Source organism: Equus caballus, chromosome 1, assembly GCF_041296265.1.
Source record: "Equus caballus isolate H_3958 breed thoroughbred chromosome 1, TB-T2T, whole genome shotgun sequence".
Lineage (NCBI taxonomy): Eukaryota > Metazoa > Chordata > Mammalia > Perissodactyla > Equidae > Equus > Equus caballus.
Genome location: NC_091684.1, coordinates 132,204,337 through 132,225,530, shown reverse-complemented (window position 1 = coordinate 132,225,530; position 21,194 = coordinate 132,204,337). Strand labels below are relative to the sequence as shown.

The 21,194-nt window shown below is 47.9% G+C and overlaps 1 protein-coding gene across 2 annotated transcripts in view; it reads left to right on the top strand.

Annotated features, from left to right (window-relative positions):
- The window catches only part of ARID3B (AT-rich interaction domain 3B), a 51,497-nt gene that overhangs the window by 20,308 nt on the left and 9,995 nt on the right, over nucleotides 1-21,194 (top strand). For both annotated transcript variants that reach the window (XM_023653670.2, XM_023653662.2), the window contains exons 3-4: nucleotides 8,737-8,808; nucleotides 9,008-9,080. In XM_023653670.2, coding sequence (XP_023509438.1) covers nucleotides 8,737-8,808; nucleotides 9,008-9,080 — 145 coding nt within the window. The remainder of the gene's footprint in view (nucleotides 1-8,736; nucleotides 8,809-9,007; nucleotides 9,081-21,194) is intronic.

Here is a 21,194-nt window from a genome sequence, read left to right as displayed (position 1 = left end):
ATTTGAGTTCCTACCATCTGCCAGGGACTGTGCTGGGTGCACAGGCCTCATCGAGGAATAAGCTTCTGTCCCTGTATGAGAGAGACTCATAGCGTGGGAGAGGTGGCAGACAGTGCAGGGACAGCTGGCATCAGAGTTGGAACTTGTATGCCATAGGACCACCCCCTGGGATGGGGATGTGGGGATGGGAGAAGCCCTAAGAGAAGCTCTCAAACTGGTAAATGGGGTTGACTTTTAAACAGAAGTACAAGTGTGTTCTGTCTGAGGAAACCTGCTCTGTGGAATCCAAAACTTGAAAATGAAAGAGGGACTTTTTTTTTTACTGTATAAAATAATTTATCATAGCATTTTTTAAAAACGTGGTCTTCCTATATATTTAAAATATATAGTTTGAAAAAGAGAAGTTTTTAGGAAACTTGTCTGAAGCACTGCCTTTGGCGCTCAGTTTCCCCTTCTGTCAGATGAGGGGTTCTCCCGCTCTGCTCTCCAGCTCTGACTCTGAGCTCTGTGGTGTGCGTGGTGTCAGCGGCCATTATGAAAGCTCAGGTGGTAGGTGGCTCTCGGGGTTGAATGAGCAGTACTGCCAACTTGGATTCTGCAGAGAACAGGGCCTTCCTCTGTGGCTCTCAGACTTGGACTTGGCTGGGCCGGTTCACTCTTCGACATAGAGCTGTCCTTGTCGCCAACATTGCATTTTAGTTTCTCTGCCTCCTTTTGTAGGAACAGAGCATTTCTGGGCAGTCTTCTTGATTATTGACTGCGTGGACTGATTGTGTGCCTAGATGGAAAGGTAGGCCTGCCGCCCTCTCTCCCTTCCCCCACCCATCCTCCTTTCTACTGCTTCATCAGAAAAGTGTCCTTAGTCTTTTTCCAAGCCACCGAGTTTGAATTGATCTTTGTTGCTAGTAAGAGGTGGGGAGGCACTTTCTGGTTCCTGCTAAAGTTACCTGACAGCGGAAGGTGTGCATCTGATAATTATAACTCTAGTGCTTTCCAAGGCCCGAGCGATTTAGCTAAGAGCAGTAATCCTGATCTTATCAGGAGGGTTTTGTAGTCCAACAGTGTTGCTTATAACAGTATCTGTTTTACTTCCTGGGCTTCCCCTCTCCTTTTAGGATTCTCCTATAATCCTGCCCATTACCCTCTTGTGCATGTCTCCTTACCTCCTGGAATCAGTTAAAACTGGTAGGAGGACAAAGATAGCTTTCTTTTCTTCCTACCAAGATCTGGGAATTGGACTTTTAACATTACAACATCATCAGCCTGGCCAGCAGTAGAGCAGTCACAAGTGCGGTACAGATAATACCTGCAGAGCCACAGACCTAGCCAAAGAGAAGGTAGTTTATGCATTGCTTATTAAAAAATAGTAACAATACTAGCAACAGCAGTATTCAGCCCAAATCAGAACTTCAATTGCATTTTGTATTTCAGAGTAATTAATTGGTGTCCATGAGCGTGGGATCAGCCCCTTACTAATGACTACTTTGAGGTTCAGGTCCTAGGCATTTGCCCAGATCCTTCACCTTGGGATTCAGAATCTATCCGATTGTAGAGAGTAGACAGAAAGGAAACACGTTACTCTTCTATATCTTCAGAGAACACTCAGGAATCTCTATAGAAGTTGTCAGTGTGCATGATGGTGTTCTAAGGACGGGACAGTTTCTTAGAGGTTTCAGAATACAGGGAGCCCAAGTGAAGAATAGGCAGCTTAGCCTCTGTGCTTTGAACCTGGAGGCAAGGGTTAACTCTTGCCTTGCGGGGGAGTGAGGAATGGGAACTAAAATTGCTTTGGACATCTGAGCTGTGCTTTAATAAGATATTCCAGGTGGTCAAGGAGTAATCCTAAAATAGCCTAGATACTTAATTGCTTTTAAAGTCAGGCACTCCTGTCTCTGGGGAGGTACAGCTCTCAGGAATGCAGTGCTGGCTCCTAAGGTCTTAGAGGCGTGGTCTGGTTGGGCTTTTTTTAAATCCCAGGAAAAAGAAAGGCGCAAGGTAGTCTTCTTGTCAGGAGACACTGGATAAATACTCCCTTTCTCCTCATTGGAAAGTTGGCAGTAAGCCTTTGGCTCCTGCTGCTGCCAGCTGCCATAACCTGGCTTTGTCTAGGGCTGTGGGATTGGTCTTGTCGCCCCCCACCCATCCCCAGAGACAGTGGCCTATTTTCATGAGTGCTCAAAGGCTTCCTGTTTGATCCTCTGCCCAGCGTCTCTCCATTTCCGTCAGAACATACCTTTCTCACGATTAGATTCAGATTCATCCTGCCCTTTCTCTTTCATCCCCTCAATCCAGATCCAGTTGATTCTGATTTGGCTGCTGCTTAAAGTCCTTCCTCCCTGGGCTGCTACTCTGCCAGCCCCTGAGCGGGCTCTCAGTGTGGGAGACTGCCCAGTGGCCAGCACTGGCTTCCCTCTCAGATCTTCAATACTGTTTACAAAAGTAACATATTGACATTGTAAATCATTACTGAGGGGCATTAAAAATATATTTTATTAAATGAGTCATACTGCTCTCTTGCTTGAAAGACCAAATATTGTGAAGGTGTCAGTTCACTAAATTATTTTATAATTTCAGTGCAATCCAAATTTTCTTTGTTGGCAGGGGAGAGCAAGTGATGGGTCTTGACAAATGATTCAAAAGTTAATACAAAAAAAAAAGCAGGGGCCGGCCCGGTGGCACAGTGGTTAAGTTCGCACATTCCGCTTCGGCGGCCCAGTGTTGGCTGGTTCAGATCCCGGGTGTGGACATGGCACCGCTTGGCAAGCCATGCTGTGGTAGGCATCCCACATACAAAGCAGAGGAAGATGGGCACAGATGTTAGCTCAGGGCCAATCTTCCAAAAAATAAGAAAAAGTGTTTTGATTCTTTCTCTCTCCATTAGACTGTAAGCTGTGCCAAGTCAGAGGCTCTTACCTGTCTTGTTCTTTTCCTCTCAGAATCTTTCACAGTATCTGGTATATCCACGGTGATCAACGTTAGTACGTAATTGAATATCAGGAAAAAATTGAAAAATGAAAATCCCAATCCAAGTAGGTGTCTACATACATTTGTGTGTATATATTACATTTTTTCCAACAAAATTGGGCCATTAAAATAATCTAAAACGCTGATTTAATCCTTTGTGTGTCTGTTCAGAAAACACCCACTGCCTCCCTACAGTTCAGAGTGTAAACTTCCTCCTGGTATTCAAGGCATCTCACAGCCTGTTTCCACTTTAACTACTCTGACTTGCATCCTCCCTGCCAAAACATGCCTTGTTTATCCCCTTCTCCAGGCTCATTTAAACTGTAAATCTCCCCCACCCCTCCTCCACCTCCCGGGCACTTTGTGTCCTGGTACTTTGACTCGCTTTGTTCAGTGCTCTGTGTGTTCAGCTTGTTTTGCCAACTGGGAGGTAAAGCTCCCAGTGGTGGGACCGCTGGTTTTTTTGTATCCTCCTCAGCAGCTTGCACAGTGCTCGACCTCGGGTGGGTTCTCAGGAAATCAGTGTTGAATGAATTTGGCATAGGATCTTCACTTCTCAGGACAGAAAGGAGCCCTGGAGGCCCTCTCGTCCAGCCCTGTCTCTTGTTGGATTCCACACCATGACATCCCAGACAGATGGTCATCTAGGGCTAGGAAGCTGCCCATCTCCTGAGAAGGCCCACTGCATTACTGGGCAGTTTGGATTGTTAGAAAAGTCCTTCTATCAACCTGAAATCTTCCTGGTTACTTCTGCCAGTGACTCTAGTTCTCCCCTCTGGGGCTTTCGAGGAAAACAAAAAAAAAACGAACAACAAAAAAACCCTGCTTCCTCTTCCACAGGCAGCCTTTTAGATTTTCAAACACAGTGAATACATTTCCCCCTGTCTTTCAATCTCCCGAGGCTGAAGTGTTGGGGAAGCACTGTTTTAATTTTGAGTAGCAGTCAGGTTAGACTTAGAGTCATTATTTTTTGAAGGCTTTTATGTGCAAGTCACCGTGCTAGCTGCCATATTTCTCTGATCCCCTCAGAGGTGTAACCTGCTTGTCTTTCTTTCCTGATCCCCTGTCCCCTGGGGGAAGATGGGGGCCCATCCTACCCAGAATGTTCTGTTTGGGAGGTAGTGGTAAAAAGTTAGCAATTCCTTTTTTTTTAAGGTATGCTTTTTATTTACCTTTTTGGTGAGGAAGATTGGCCCTGACCTAACATCTGTTACCAATCTTCCTCCTTTTTTTTCCTTCCCAGTGCCCCAGTACATAGTTGTATATCCTAGTTGTAAGTCCTTCTAGTTCTTCTATGAGGGCTGCCACCACAGCATGGCTTGATGAGTGGTGTGCAGATCCGTGCCCAGGATCTGAACTGGCGAACCCAGGCCACTGAAGTGGAGCATGCAAACTTTAACCACTACGCCATTAGGCCACCCCCCGGCAATCCTTATTTCAGTATCCCAGATAAGTCTCCTGGGCAAGTGTTGTGTGAGGGCTGGCTTTCTGTTTGGCTGCCTCTCCCAGATGAAGCCAGTGAGATGAATCAAGAAATAAAAAAATCTCCCACTGATAGGAGCCTCCCAGAGCCATGACTTGACGTTGTCGGCATTGTATGGTCAGAGGATTTCATTCTTTTTCTCCCTCTCTCCCTTCCTGATATCCCTACTCAGAACTTTCTACTGTTCTTTCAGCCCACATGGCAGCATGGTATAACAAGGAAAGCCAGACAGCCCTGGGTTTAGGTGCTGGCACCACGACTCAGAAGCTCTGAGGCCTTGGGCAGGTGAAGTTACTTGCTCTTTGAGCCGTTGTCTTCCCATCTCTAAAATAACCACCTCAACATAGTAGAATTAAGTGAGGAAATGCTTCTTAAGCGTTTGGCCCAGTCCTTGATACACAGAATGTGCACAGACACTAGCTTCCTGCTTCCCTTTCTCCTTCCCCCAACCTTCTTTCACTACCATTTTTGAGGGATTTAAAGGCAGAACACTCTGTGGCCTCCCAGGGGAAAATGAGCTAGTGTGGATATAGTAACCAAAGCTAGTCTTGGGTGAATATTTGGGAATAAACTGTCTGTTTCCTGTGAGCCCCTGGTGAGATCAAAGCTGCTAAAAGAGAGTTCTCAAGTAGGAGAGGCTGAGAAGGTTGTAAATAGCAATAAGTGACCACTCTGGCTACTGTTGACTTCTCGCACACATTTCTGCCTGCTGCCCATGGGGGAGTAACAGAGCCTGTTCCCTGGGCAGGTGAGACGTGCATGCAGCGCCCCCTTATCTGAATTGTGTTTCTCTGGAACCTCTCTGGATCCCTAACCTGTTGAGCTGGCTCTTTTTGGATATGTTTTCCCTGTACTTGCCTCTACCACTCCCTGTTTCCTCCATCACTACCATATCAATCAGACACACTCAACATTGAAGAAAAGAATCATTTCTCTGGGCTGATAACTGTCCAACAGTCACACCCACACCATGTTGATAGACCAGGAACCCTCCTGCACGTAAACCTGAACTGCATAAGTGAGCTATGTTGTGCAGCAATTGGTCGGAGTTAAGAATCAAGAAAATAACTGCTGAAGCCTGTAATCCTCCCAATGAAAGGAGGAGAGAAGAGAGGTGTTGTGGGGTTGGTGGTCTCATGGGAGAGCCCATCCCTGTCTTTGAGCAGATATGTCAGGGCTTTCCATGTCCTGGGGGCTGGGGGTACCCTGCCAGGATGCTTACAGACTGGGAACATAGGCAGAGGCACAGGGAACCAGAACCCAAGGGGACACAGCCCAGAGGAGAAAGGCATTGATTCTGCCTGGTGGGGAGAGGCTAGAGGCTTCGTGGAGGAACTGGCATTCCAGCTGGACTGTGAAGGATGGGCATGGTTCAGAAATTACTCTCACCTCAGCCAGAAAATCTTGTGAAGCAGAGTCGAAGTTTAACGGCCCCAAGACAGAGTAATGCAAAGAGAGTGGATGTTTCCCCATCAGCCCCAACTGAATATTTTCAATTAAGCAATGGACCATCCTGGCCTTGGAACTGGACAAAAGAAAACGCCTGCACTCCTGGGCAACTCTTGTGCGCGTCTTCTTTAAATGGTAGCTGACATTCCTATCCATGGAATGGGTCAAACAATGGCATTGCTCAAAGAGTTTAGTGTCCCATTTCTACCCTGTTCTGGCAGGTTTCTCTGTTCTTTGTGATCACTGTCAGGGGCGTTTCAGGCTAAAATCCAATCACTAAACAGATTTTTAAGCAAAATAGTTCACCCTTAGTGCAAGGTCTGACCATCCCACTGTTCAGATTCTGTTGCGGTTTGGGCAGAGCTGGAGAAAGTGAAGGGAGGGGGTCATAATGACCCCCAGACCCCATCCTCCAAGGCATTCTCCTCTGTTCCTGGAGCTGAGCTCTCACACTTGGGTGTTTATTTTCACACGTAGTCACACAGTGGTTACACTGACGGGCTTGTTTTTACACTCCTCTCCTGCTGTAGAAAACTCTGTCTGAGAATCTAGGTTGTGGATTCCATCCTCTCCACCCAACAGAGTGTTAAATAGTTTCTGAGTGAGCATTCGGAGTGCCTGAAAGTTACTGTAATTAGCAAAAAAAACTGTTTTCATCTCCCTTGGTGACCAATAGAGAAAGAATCCTCCTGTGAACAGAATCAGCTTCAGATCTCCAGCTGGAGAGAGTTGGGAATTGAGCTGCCACAGTAAACAGCTGACATAACAGAAGCTGCAATGATCCCCCATTAAATGTCTTTCAGCCGATAGGGGCTCCCACGATAATTGACTTTCCAGCAGGAATTACTGGCTCAAACGAAATCACTGGGCATTAGGGCAACCTACTGCATCCTTTGAAAGGAGGACTGTAACTCTGTTCGGTTTTGCTGACCTGACAGGCATAATTCATCTTGATTATTCATTGTGCTAGATGACACCCGATTTCTGTTGACTGTAATTACAGTGTCGGGGTGAGTTTTAGCTTCTTTTTTTTTACTAAACAGTGTTCCACCTGCTTGGTTGTTGGCCTCCCTGAGCTGAAGGTGCTTGAGGAAGATTCCTCCAACATCTGCCTGGGAGATGCTGAGTGCACAGTCAGATGGCATTTACTGAGCACTTCCTTACACGTCTTTTACTAGATAAGCAGGGAAACAATTTGGTGTAGCCTGTTTCATTTCAACTGACAGGGTGTCACTTCTTCTTGGTTGTACTTACCTCCCTCTGTGCTAAATTGCTGCTCTCAGGCAGTGGGTCTACATCTCAGAGCCTGCTTTGAGCAGGGGAAGCACAGGATGACCCCAAAATATAACTGAATAATACCTCCACTTTCAGGCAAGCTCTATTAAAGGGAGAGGATGGACTAAGACCAGGCTTCCATTTTGTTGGCTTGGTTTTACAACGAAATCCCTGTACCAAGGATTTCCTCCAAAGAATTTCCAGTCCAAAGAATGTCCTCCCAAGAAACCCGTTCCCCATCCCCAGATGCCCCTCCCCAACCACTTAACACACCCCAGCCAGCTGTGTGGCATGTGTGTGCATGTGCATACATGTGCCTGTGGTCCTAGGGGAGAAATGAGAGTGTGCCGGGCTTAGTGCATTTGGTCCCATCCACTGGGTCCTCCACTGGCCAGTGGAGCAGCAGTGAACGGCAGCTTTCTACTGACGTTTCATAGTCCCCACTAGCAGAGGGCCTCTTTGACTCTCTGTATGGTGTATGTGTTTGTATATTTTCTGAAGAGGTGCTTAATTGGTTCAAATAGCCAGTTAATGTCTTTTAACAATGATTATAGTTCATCACGAATTCCCTGGGGCCTAATAAGAGCCAGGCAGTGTGCTGTATGCTGGACGTGCAAAGATAGATAAGACACCTTTGCTCCCAAAGAGCTTACAGTATGGTGGGGATGACCGATAATTTCAAAATAAGATGTTAAATTCTAAGCTTGAAATGTACGGAGGTTGCTTCCAGCGTTGTTAGCACAGCTGGGAGTGACTGAGGCCTCCCTGAGAGATGTGCCTGCTTTGGGGAATAAGAGTCACCCAACTGAATAAAGGTAGGAAGCGATTTCAAGAATGTCAACAAAGGCATATTTGCCATTTCCTCCTGTTCAGTTGAATGGTGTTGGTCTAACCTAATCAATTAAATTAGGATTAGGTTTTCATTACTTCTCGATGAAAATGAACTCCACCCTACTGGCACTGGAGTCTCTGTATTTTGGGAATAATCTCAGGTCCTGGGGGCCTCATATCACTCGGGAGTTCTGATTGCTAGACTTAGGGCTTCTAGTGGTGAGGCTTGGCTGAGAGACCACAACTTTGTCTAGGTCTTGCTCCCCTTGACCTTTCATCCCCACTTAGAGTGTTGCGTGGCAAGCCAGGCCAGGTATCTTCACAATATACCATAGAATGTACAAACACATAGACCATACAGAACCTGCAGAAAAGTGCTACATCTCAGAGTATTGGCTTCTGGAAGATCAGCTAGGGATGAGCAGGTTCTCAGAAAATTGAGCCTTTGTGTCCTCTTCTTCCAAGATTATCGGGTATAAGTAACACCCCCCCTCCTCTGACAAATGGCGATGATTCTTCTACCTGACTCCCTCTTAGTTTGGAGCTGTAATTGAAAGCAAAAGACCCAAAATGTCCCTGTAAGGGTGGCGGTGGCAGTTACCTGAACAGTCTTTATACTGTGAGCCAGGATAGCACAGTTGGTACGAGTCTTCATCTTCCCCCTAAATGACTGCCTTGCCCTCTGTCACTCTCTTCCCATTCCCTTCTGAACGCTGTGCTTTGTTCCCCTTCAGAATGGTGGTTTGGCCTGGAGTGACGATGCGGACGGAAGCCGGGGACGAGAAATCTCTCGAGATTTTGCCAAGGTCTGTAATGTTTCCTTTGTGATAACAAATGGGGTAGTTCTGCAGTGGGTTGTTATATCTGATCCCCAAGGAATAAGGACAGGAGTGGTCTATGAGTCCCATTTGTAGTCGTTCAGATGGTTCTGTGTCTCTGGTGTAGACTTCCTGCACAAGATGGAATTTTTCATTGTGTTTTTTTCTTGGGGGATCGGGACTGCAGCTGTATGAACTGGACGGTGATCCGGAAAGGAAAGAGTTCCTGGATGACCTCTTTGTCTTTATGCAGAAGAGGGGTAAGTGTGCAGTCCCCTCATCATTTCAATTCAGTGGATATTTATCAAGTGCCTACTGTGTGCAAGTCACTGTTAGCCATCCTCCCCACAGAGTACCAGTGTCTTAGCCCAGGAGGACAAGAGGCCTTTACTACTGATTGGTTCCAGACTTAGCCAATAATTGACAACCAGATCCAAGAGGGCAGAAATGGCCTTGGCAGAAAATGAATAGAATGATCATCCAAATTTGGTGCTGCCTTATTTTTGTCACTCTTTTTCCTCTGATTAACTGATCTCTGGAGTCATTTCAAATTCAAATATACTTTTTTCTTAGCCTTATAGCTGCCCTAGACATCACTTAAACTAGTATGTGGGACTTCGTATTGGTGCATTTAGTCTTATAGGGACGGAGAAAGGTGGATGAAAGAATGGCGGTCCCTCAGGATTTGTTGGGAGAGTCTGAAATGATCCATGAGAGAGAAGGGCTAACAGTTTTCCTATCCATCGGCTCTTTGATTTTTGCATCCACTGGCTCAGTTGGGGCATTCTTGCAGTTTAACTGTGGGGTACGTGGGCATCTGCTTTATAATGCACATTCGTACTTCTCTGTCCCTCTCTCCTTCTCACGCCTCCCCCACACACCCCTAACTAACTCCACCCTGGACCATGGCGTGACTGGGTCTTGAGCCCAGTGACTCAACTTCCTGGCTTTATATCCTGTCTCAGCAATGGGTTCACCAGCTGGGTCAGCCCTCAGGAAGCACGGCCAGAACCCTAGCCTCTCTAGGAGAAGGTCTTCAGTAACCTGTGCAGCTCTACCTTCATCACCCTCAGGACAAACCAACAGGAGAGAGCTGCTCCCACCAGCCTCTTCCCTGGGACCCTCCTTATGTCTGATGATGTATCTCTTGGTTTCTGTGTCAGCTCCTTTATTAAGATCTGGGAGTGAAATCTTCCTCTCTATCCTAGGCTGAGCCATAATGGCAGCCCCCAGCAGCTAAATATTCTAAGTATCCTTTCCCTCCCTCTTTCCCCCTCCTTCTCTTTCCTTTACCTTCTAAAGCCTTGTTGCCTTCTTAGTAGCATGCCTGTTACTGGTGATTTGCTTACAAAGGCAATTGAAAGTTTTGAGTCTTGGTTCCCCCCCATATTCAAGCTCATCAAAGCAGTCTAAGCAGCCTTAATTAGTTTATTCCTTCAACTGTTATCTGGAGATGCATGTGTCAGTAAAAAACAAGAATATAATCCTGAAAGATAATGTGACTGGCAGCAGTGAAACTCCCTGGTTACCCTGAGAGAGAGAAATCCACTTAATACTTTGGTCTCCCCTTCCAATTACCTTTTAATTATTTACAAGCTCCACAAGCCCAGCTGGTGCAAATCCACGAGCTGATCTAGTCTCAGAGGGGCTGCCATAGCAATATAGATTTTAATCAGTGGTGTAGCGCCACTGCTTTATTTTCTACTTTATTGTTTTTCTCCCTTCCCAGAAGGATTTTTAAAGGAAAATGGAAGTTATATCAGCCTAGCCAAGAAAGAAGACCAGTCATTTTTGCTTATTACTGTGTGTCCCCACTAGACTGGGGACTCCTTGAGGGCAGCTACTTTGTCATGTCTTTTTGTCCCCAGTGCTAGCACAGGGCTAGGCAGGGCGGTGCTCAGGACACATTTGCTGTATGAGCAGTCCTGTCGGTTTTCCTGACTCAGCTGGCCACACATGGGGAGGCTGTGCTCCCCTTTAGACAGCTGCGCTGCAGTTGAAGTCAGCAGCGGAGAGCAGTGAGCGCTGCTCCTCCGCAGCGTCGAGGCACTCCACACTGCCGTCTCGTGCACTTCTGAGTGAACCCAAAGCAGGAGTGAGTGACTGCCTTTGGTCGTGTCGGTTTAGGGTTGTTCAGGCCCCGGGTAAACCTTTTTCCTGTCTTCAGCACTTATGTCAGGTATTTCACTATTTGCTGGCATCGCCATTGAGGGGAAACAATTGAGCCAGTCTTCCTACTTGTGAATTAGTCTAATACAAGGCTTCTCAGCCTCAGCATATTAACTTTGGAGACTGGATAGTCCTTTGTTATGGGAGGCACCCCTGAGGTGTGATAACCAAAAATGTCTCTAGATATTGTACATGTCCCCTGGGGGACAAACTTGCCCCCCTGTTGAGAACCACTGCCAAGAAGGATGGGAAAGAGGGTGAAGATCTGAATTTCCTCTGCAGAACAACTGTTTATGGAAATCGTCTTCCCTCCACTCAGGTTCAGTATCTGAGGGCTGCAGGGCCTGTGTCAGGCACTAACGTGAGCGCCCCTCCTGTGGCTGAGTGCCAAAGGAGAGGGTGCTGGGACCCCATCCTGGGCTGGAGTGCAAGGCAGGCCTCTGAGAGGAACTGCAGCTCCAGCATTTTGGAGGTAATAGGAGTGAAGAAAACCACACAGGTGGAGGCAGAAATGCAGTGGCATGCGTGATGTGCAAGGCCTGCATGACCAGGCACAGCTGGAACCCTTGTCTGCGGCCTGGACGAGTGAGCTGGCCGTGTATGGCCAGGAAGTTAGCACTCAGTCTATGGACATAACTGAGTTACTGAAGTTGAAACATGAGGAATGTCTCCAGAGGTGGGCTTTCAGGAAACTTGCTGTGGCAAGTAGTGTGTAGTTGGGCCGGAGAGGGGAGACTGAGGCATGGAGACAGTGTGGAGGCTGCTCCCTTTAAATTCATCTCCTCCCTGGAACAGGGCACGTGTCTGATGGTCTAGAGTGGCTGGCTCAGGAGGGCTGGGAGCAGACTGCACTTGAGTCATGTGAAGCTTGCTGTGCTCTTCCTAGAATGGTGAGACCAAGGGCCCCAGGTCATCTGTGACTTATTTGTCACTCCCAAATTGGAGTGTCTGGGGCACTCAGGAGCCACATCTTGTAAGCTCGCTCCAAGGAAAGGCCTCATAGACCTCAGCAGCAGGCCAGCAACTCATCCTCCAGAGCTAATGTGAAAGATAAGCAGTAGATTTCATAGGAGCCACTGAACATGCCTGTCTTTGAAAGGCCTGGTGATGCCCACCTGGGCCGTGAGTGGTGCCGGGCAGCTTTGTCACAGCAGGCTGCACTGGAGAGGAAGTGGCCAGGGCTCCAAGAGAGGCACACACAGCAGGCGGCCCGGGATGACCACAGCTGCAGGTGATAAAACGGCTGTCCAGAGGGAGGGGGCCAGCCGTAACTGCTGTTTTTTGCTGGGTCTATTTTGCTTGTTAACGTCTTTGGGTGAATTGACTGCAACAGATGGACCTTTCAGCCTGAGGCACCTTGGTTTCTAGGCCAGGCTGGGTTACTTACCCCCTGGTGACCCCTCCCCCACCAGCAGAGCAGCCAGCTCCAGGAGGACCCTGAGAAGAGACCTAGGCAGTGCCCGGCGGCTCACTGTCTCCTGTCTGCCTCGGAAACAGCACAGCAGCCCTGTCGGGAGGCATGCAGAGGGGAGAGCGCTCTAGACAGAGAAGTGGACAGCCAGGGCTAACATCCCACCCCTCTCCATGGTCTTGAGCAAATCCTTCCCCTTCGGGCGCCACAGTTTCCTTATCTATTAAAGGAGAGGCTTCACTTAGAGTCAGTGTAGAAGTTTCTCCCAAATTCTCTGTTCTGTGTTATGCATCCATGATTGAGCTACCAAGAGATAATGAGCCACCCTTGATGACAAAAAAAAAAAAGGAAGAAAAGCCCTTTTTAGCAATTTTCTGTCAAAATAATTGTGTAAAAACTACACCAAGGACGCCCAAGACCAAATGCTCCCCTGTCCTTGCTGAATAATGTTTCCTCTTTTGTTGACTGAGCCAAATGTAATTAAACAAGTTGCTTTTGATTCTCTTCCCCACCCCAAATCTTTCTCTAGAAAGACTGGTTGGATTTCAGAACTCTGATGCCCCTTTTTGCTCACCTTTTGCCGTGTGTGTATGTGCGTGTGTGTGTGTGTGTGTGTAAAATATACACACATTTCTTTGCCAAAATAAAGCCAAACCACTGTAAATAGAATTCTCTGGGTAATTTAACCCCCTGTGGGTGGTTTCTGAGATATGAATCCCTGGTAGATTTTCCAGGGGAAAGCTAAGGAGTGGACTAATGTGGAAGTCTGCTAAGCAAAGGCTTATAGACAGTTCCACTCTGCTTTTATCAGTGAGGAAGAAAAGCTTATTCTCTTGTTCCCTAGGCAGTGGAATAGAAAGTATGGTTTCATCAAAGAGGAGGAAGAGGAGGAGAATTTTGCTGTTATTTTTATTATTATCTCTTGCACTTTACAGAGCCCTTTCAACCCAGTATTGGGATCTGCTGCTCCCCACAGCTCTAGCTCTGTGGGGTAGAGAGAGCAAAGGTTATCTTGTTAGCCAGGAAGAATTGGCCCCAGGTTACATGACTTCCCTGAGGCCGCAGAGTCTAAGCCTAGGGTCTCCTGACCCCTAGGCCAGTGCTCTTTCCCTCTCCTGCACTGCCTTTGAGAAACTTGGCCCCCATCACCCGTAGCTCCATCACTTCCCCTTGGGGCCTTGGACAAGCCTTGCTTCTCCTTCACCCTTCTGAGCCCCACAGAGAGCACTGGCCTGCCTCCACAGGCCAGTGGCTAGAAGGGTCTGACAGCGTCTGGCTGATTAACATGGGGTAGAAGTCTTTGTGCAAGAAGAGTCTTCATTGCAGGGTAAGGCCTATCTCTCAGGGAAGGGCAGATGTGACAGTTCACAGTGGCACAGAGGCTGCCGTCTGTCAAGGCAGGATGGAGTGGGGGTGGGGGCACAGGAGACAGAAGCCCTAATCGTAGCATCTTGCACACACCCAGAGTGCCCAGGAGCGGGGCTCTCCTCTCCGGCCCCTGCCCCAGCTGGGCACACTGGGCTGGGGAACTGCTTGGTCATGTAGAAGACAAGTTTTGTCAAGATCTCACCCGGAGAACTGCCTCCCTCCCCCACCAGTTCTGTTCAAGGCTGCAAACTGACCTTGGTTTTCCCAAATGGCTTGTTGGATCTGTTTTTGATGTGTATATACAAAGAATTTACTGTGGGAAAAGGGCTTGGTCTGCCTTAAAGTGCAATTTGAGTGTTTTTCCTTCTGTTGTGTGCTTATCTATCCATCTCAGGCAAGGAAATGTTCGTGACATATATTGCTTTGCCTTTTGGTGGAAGCAGTTTCTTGTATATTCTTTGTATCTTGCAGTAAATGGCCTGTGCCGTGGACATTCTTCCTGATAGACTAAAATACGTTGTCTCTGTCAGATAAAATAGGCTTTCGGGCTTCCTTTTCTACCTTTATCCACAGACGAAAGTCTAAAATGCAAGAGTTTGTCTCAGGGTTAGCCGTTTGTCTGAGGCCAGATCTTTCTCTCTCCCCAGGTGATCCAACTGCTGTTGATATACTTTCTTTTTCCCACTTTTAGTAGTCATTTAATACCCTATAACAACCCAGTTATCCATGATAATGGGAAGGGATCCTGGTTTTTGAAAGGCATGATTACTTTGTTTGTTTGGTTTTTTTTTTAAGAATTTATTTTTCCTTTTTCTCCCAAAGCCCCCCAGTACACAGTTGTATATTTTAGTTGTGGGTCCTTCTAGTTGTGGCGTGGGGGATGCCACCTCAGCATGGCCTGAAGAGCGGTACCATGTCTGCGCCTAGGATCCGAACCTGCGGCAGAGCCTCGAACTTACCCACTCGGCCACAGGGCTGGCCCCAAGCATGATTAATTTGAATAGCCCACTTTTGTCATTACAGTCAGCCTCTTATCCCTTCAAAATATTTTATTGGTCCTTCTAGCACTTGGTAAAATTGGGTTGATGAGTTTTGCCTCCTTTGTTCCAAGGTGAGCCAGTAGTCAGTAAGTCGTCCAAGGGTTGATGCAGGCAAAGTTTAAAGTGAGGGTTTGGTCCCCTTACACTGTGGGGAAGTCTACTGGGTCTTGAGAGGCTAGTGGCACGGACTGGCAGTGGAAGCTCAGAGAGCGGTGCGCTGCCCATGCCAGAAGGCCCTTGAGTTGCTGTGCCTCTCCCTGGGCAGCCTTCCACCCCCTCTCCTGGAGACGACAGCCGGGTCTGTTGATCAGCAGAAAGCAAAGCAGAGAAGACACCACAGTCCACCTCCTTCTAACTCCTTGGCCAACTTCTTTGAACACAGTTTTTAAGGAAGGAGACAGCACAGCCATAACCATAATTTTATTATTAGCCATAGTAGAATACAGCATTGCACATACTGTTGAACTTCAACTAAAGCAGTTTGTCTGAGCTAGAGTATCAGAAAGCATAATGAGTTTAAAATTAACCTCTTGGGTTCTGGTGCCTCCAGAACTCCCATGCATTGCTGATGGGAATGTAAATGGGCATAACCACTTTGGAAATCTGTTTGGTAGTATTTTACTAAAGCTAAACATACACTGACCCTGTTACCCAGCAGTTCCCTCCTGGTTTATACCCATCAGAAATGAGTGCTTGTGTTCACCGAGAGACACGTACAAGAATACTCATAGCAGCACCATTCACTAGAGCCAAAAACTGGAAAGAACTCAAATGCCCATCAACAGTAGAATGGATAAATGGTGGCATAGTCATATAGTGGAATACCACAGCAATAAAAAAGAATGAACTAGGGGGCCAGCCCTGTGGCCAAGTTCTGTGTGCTCCGCTTCAGCGGCCTGGAGTGCACAGGTTCACATCTCGGGCTCGGACTTACTCCACTCATCAGCCATGCTGTGGAGGCATGCCGCATACAAAGTAGAGGAAGATTGGCACAGATGTTAGCTCAGGGCCAACCTTCCTCACACACGTACAAAAAAGAATGAACTACTGCTGTACCCAACGAGGGTGACTCTCACAGACCTGTTGTTGAACAAAAGAAGTCAGACACAAAAGAATATATACTACATGATTCCATTTATATAAAGTTCAAGAAAATCACCCATGGTGATACATGTCAGAATAATGGTTACCTCCTGGGAAGGCTGGTGTCGGGGGATGGGTATTGATTGGGAAGGGGCATGAAGGCGTTTTTTGGGGTGCTAGAAGTGTTCTGTATTTTTATCTGAGGAATGGTTACAAGGGTGCACACAGAAGTAACACTCCAGTGAGCTGTATACTTAAGATTAGTGTGCTATACCATATGTCAGTTGGACCCACTCAGTGGGAACTCGGAGCTGGAGGGCTTAAGGATACCTGTCAGTCCAGTGTTAGATATTTGCACATCCTTGCCTCTGCCCTGTCTTGAGGAACAGTCAACTACACACTGCACTGCACACTACCAGACACGGCTACCCTGTTTCCCGATGGGGAGTGTTTTCTACATAAACAAGTCTGAGGGGAAAATCACCAGTCATTTCTCCACTTGTTCCTGGGGACTAGAGCGGGGCAAGAATTAATATGCAGAGGAATGGGCAAGAGGCCTACCTACCTGTCTGTCTGTGCACGTTCACCACTTAACATGGGGCTTAACTCTTCTAGGCTCTCTGGTCAGCTGCCCAGCTCTCTTGACAGGCTATGGAAATGATTAATGATCTTTTTCCAAGTCAGGAAAAAGCAGCAAGGGTCCCTGAGGGCCACGCCCTGGGTCCTGGGCCCTCACCCCTGACCAGTAGGCAGGAAGACAGCCATGCAGCTCTGTCTGGGGTCCCTGCCCCCTGATTGCTTCTGGTCTTCATTGGAACATGCCCATTCTCTGCGGTGGGGAGGAAGTGGCGCTCCCCACAACACTCCTGCCATCTCCAATCTTTATCTCCAGTGCCAGAGGAGACCATCCTGAGACTCCCTATGCCCTCACCCCTACCCCCACCTCTGTCTCCATGGTTTGAGTGGTGGGAAGGAGAGCAGAGTGCCAGGGAGCAGCTTTTGTTTGGCTCCATCTGCACTGGAAACTCCTGATTATAGCTTTGGCCCACTAATGCCTGTGTCCGGAGGCATACCCACCACCAAGGGTTAAAGCCCCAGGAGTCCCCACGGCTTCACTGGGTCTGTGGTCCTCATAAAAGCCTTTCCGCATCATCCCTCAGGCTGCCTCAGGCTCCCTGGCTGAAATCTGATAAGGGGTCTCTTTGATGGAACTGTCAGTCTCCTTTATTGAGGAGGGAACTGGAGACCAGCGGCATTTCTTGGGGTACAGATAAGGCCCTGGATTCCTGTCAGAGGGAGCATGATTAATTACCCTCAACCCCAGCTCCTGCTTTGATAGCAGTGACTGACAGTCCGCAGGCTTCCCCATCAGGTGCTCACCCCGCTCTGGGAGGCATGATGGGGGAGGAGATCAGCCTCCTGCAGGGCCAACACCAGTGACCCACAGAGAGCTCTCTGCAGTGGTTCTTTGCCCCCTTCCTGGTTCTCTGCAGGTTGCTTTTGCATTTATTGTGGACAGAGGCCTGTCCCCTCTCAGATGAAGAGCCTCCTTAGAGGAAGATGTAATCCGGCCCAGAGAGCAAGACAGAGACTCCCTGCTTCCCTGCAAGGCTAGGGAAAGAGCCATTGCGTACGGACTTGAACTTCACAGACCTGGTCCTAAGCCACACAGGGGCCCTTCATAGGAGAAGATCCCAAACCACCCATCTCAAGGTCACTTGGCAACATTATTCCATTATTCAGGCAAGCTCCCCAAACCAGCTTACCGTCCCTTTGTAATAATCACAATCACCAATTTTTGTTTCATTTTTATTCATAGCCCCATAGGAGTTTAGAACTGAGAGTCGTCTAGTCCAAAGTCCTCATTTCACAGATGGGGAAACTGAGGCTGAATATGTCGATCCCCCATCCCCACTGCCCAGTATAATGTATTGGTTTTCTTTCTTGTTCAGGCAAGTAAACTCAGCTAAAAGGCTTTCTCCCTTCTCTCTCCATAGTTGAGTCTTAGGACAAAGGAGGTGGACGCCAGGGCTGTCAAGCACAGAGCAGGCTGCAGACACAGGGCAGCCTGAGGATCCTGCTCCTCCTTGTTGTCAGAAGAATTGAAGCCAGGGCAGGTTTTGTTTCTGGATTATTTGGATAATGTGAGAAAACCGTACTGTCGTCGGGAGCTAGCTCTCAGAATAGCCTCAAGTTTATTTCCGACAGTACCAAGGGGCCTGTCTGCACTGGGAGCTACTTTTAGCAGTGTCACAGGTGTCCACACAAGGAAGAAAGCGCCTGTGCCCCCTACCCACTGACCTCTGGAACCAGGGTGCCTGGCCAAGCCGTAGGGGCCCATGTGAGGGAAAGCAAGATCCCTGTATGCCCAGAGTAGGGCTGGGCCACTGAGCACGGCTGCTGGGGTCACCACCAGGGTCCCAGTGCACCCCTGGCCTGTGGTTTCTCTGGAGAGCTTGGAAGAGGTCCCTCTTTGGTTAGGCTTACGTCCTTGACTTCAGACACCACTTTGCCCCTTCCTTGTCCTCTCAGGTCCGATATCTACCTCTGTTCCCCTTGTCCCTGACCAGTTCTCAGCCTAATGCAGTCACACTCTGGGTGACTATGAAAAGGCCAATTTTTAATGAAATTTCTGCATCTGTAATGTTGTCTTTCAAAGAAGCCATTTTAAATAGCTAGACATTTAGTTCAATGGCTACTCAGAATTTATAATTCCTCTCTGGGGAGTGGCCTTCAAAGGCAGTTTGAGCCATACTAGAAAATCTGTCATGGTTTATGGTCACACCCATCTTCAAATAAAATCAGTATAAACAGCCTGGTTACTTCATCCTATTCTGGCTTGCCTCTGTGAATGGCCATTTCTAAACGTAAAATACACCCTTTACTTTTGAAGATTTACCACCATTGAAGAGATTCAAACGAAAATAGTGCAAACTCTGAAGGCTTTTCCCAAGTGGAGTTCCAAAACCTGGTGGTAGCTGGCTCACCAGGGGGACTGTTCTGAAGGACAGCCCTCCATTGCCTGGGCAAGCCCTGCTTGGTAGTTATATGCTCAGCCACACCTGTTCTGTGTAGGTCACAGCCCCAGCCCCCTCCCCTCTTTAATATGTTTTCCCTTCTCTTTGGCCCCACTGAATGAGGTCATCGTTTCTTTACCTTCTCAAAAGCCCCAACTCTCCATCCATTCTGCTGCTAGTCCTCTTACTGTGAGACTTTCACACAAAGAGCTTAACCACTCTGAGCCTCAGTTGCCGCATCTGTTTAGTAAGGGTTGTGACCCTGATGAACCTGCTTGGACTTGAGAAGAGAGGGTGACTTCTATTCAGCGCTCTCAGCATTAGACATTGAAAGCTAGTGACGGGTCCTGGCGGGCACACCACAAGCATGAGGGAAATGCAGTTAAGATTCCCACTTGGGTTACCATGGAGCTGCTTGTTTTTGACTCTGAGAAGCACTTTTGTTTTTTAGTCTGCATGGTGGTTTGATTTATTAAATAGCACAATATTCGAGACGTGTGAAGGAAAAACAATCCCTGCCTTCACAGAGCTTGCAGTCCTCCTGGGACACCAGGCAAACATGCAGTCATGTGCTGCATAACGACATTTTAGTCACCAATAAACTGTGTGTCCAACGGTGGTCCGTCAGATTAGCGCCATGTAGCTTAGGTGTGCAGTAGGCTCCACCATCTTGCACTCTACGATGCCATACAATGACCAAATCGCCTAATGACGCATTTCTCAGAACTTATCCCTGTCGTTAAGTGACTCATGACTGTACATGAAACAATCAGAATAATTATTTGCTGAACTTGTAGGGTTTATAGTAGAAATTCTGAGCAGGAAGAAATCCACGTGAACTGGAGTAGTGAGAAAGTTCTCCCTGGAGGGAGTGCAGGTTGAAGGCCATTGTAGAGGTGATTTGAGCAGAGGCAGATCATTTTAGGCTTGATGAGGGAGAGCACAAAGCAAAAATTAGGGGAGAAATGAGCGTGGTTTTAGGGGTGACAGTGAGAAGCCCTGACTCACTGGAGTGAGAGTGAGTTGCTGGGATGTGTTGGAAATGCTTCATACGTAATCTTTTAAGGAGTGTTGACGAACACGGGTCGTGAGACTGAACATGTACGGTGGGATGGGTAGGCAATAAGAGTCTTTGTAGCTTTTTAAACAAGGATGTGAGTAATATGGTAAAAGTAGTATTTTAGTAGGATTGTCTGGCAGCAGTGTGCAGATTGAGTGCATGGGTGAGTGGCTGCTGTAGGCATCTAGTTGTGAGCCACCAAGGGCCTGGTCTGGGGTAGTGGTTATGGGCCAGAAAGGAAGATAGCTTTGAGAGGCACCTCAAAGGAAGAATCGGAGAAGCCTCATTACAACCTAAAGGTGGGTGAAACAGGAGAGAAGAGGAGCCAGGGCTGCCTCTGAGGTTTCTGCCTAAGACCTCAAAGAGTGATGGTGTTGCTGGAAGAGGAGGAAGCAGTGGGAAAAGGGAGCTAGCTTAGGGGATGAAGGGGAGCTTAGTGTGAACATTCTGACTTGGAAGGGAACAGGTCACACATGTGAAGATGTCCTGGAAGCTTCAGGAAATGTGAACTGAGGGGGCCTATGTGAGGGGACCTTAGGAGTGGTCCTCCCAGAGTCTCCAGGTGATGCCATGGAGAGTATGAACTTGCCAGGCCGTGAGGGTGCCCCGGCAGTCAGGCCTCCAAAAGGAGGTGATCCTTAGCCCTGTCCTGCCAGGGGACCAGTTCTGCTGCATCAGGCTCTTGTCTTTATGACAGGAATAAGGTTTACCATCTAGAGCAGCAAAGGGAGAAGGTAACCAACACGCGGGCTGTGTGTCTTAGGCGGATGCCATTAATCCTCTGATGCTTTCCCTGTGAATCTTTGAATTTAACTCCATGACCCCTTTATCCTTGACCCTCCAAAGACCAGCTGGTCAAGACAAAGGTCTTCGAGACCTCTAACTCCCTCTCCACACTTAGAAAAGAGGCCTGGTCCCACCATAGCAGTCCCATGTGTTCATGCTCACGCTGCTTTCTCTTCATAAATGTGGGACCCCTCACTGCATTCTCTGGCTTGAATTCTCCTATAGAAGAGTTGATGAGGCTGATGTTCCAGGGCTGAGAAGAAAATGCCATTCCTTGAGGGGAAAGAAGTGGGAGGAGTGAAACAAACAGTCCTTCTCTAATCAAGCTGGCCTGAAGTCCACCAGGCAGTCAGTGAGACCTCAGCAAGATTGGGGCAGTGGGAGAGGGGCAAGACGGGAGGAGCAGTCTGTGTACAGTAAAAGGGGTTTGCCATCAAAAG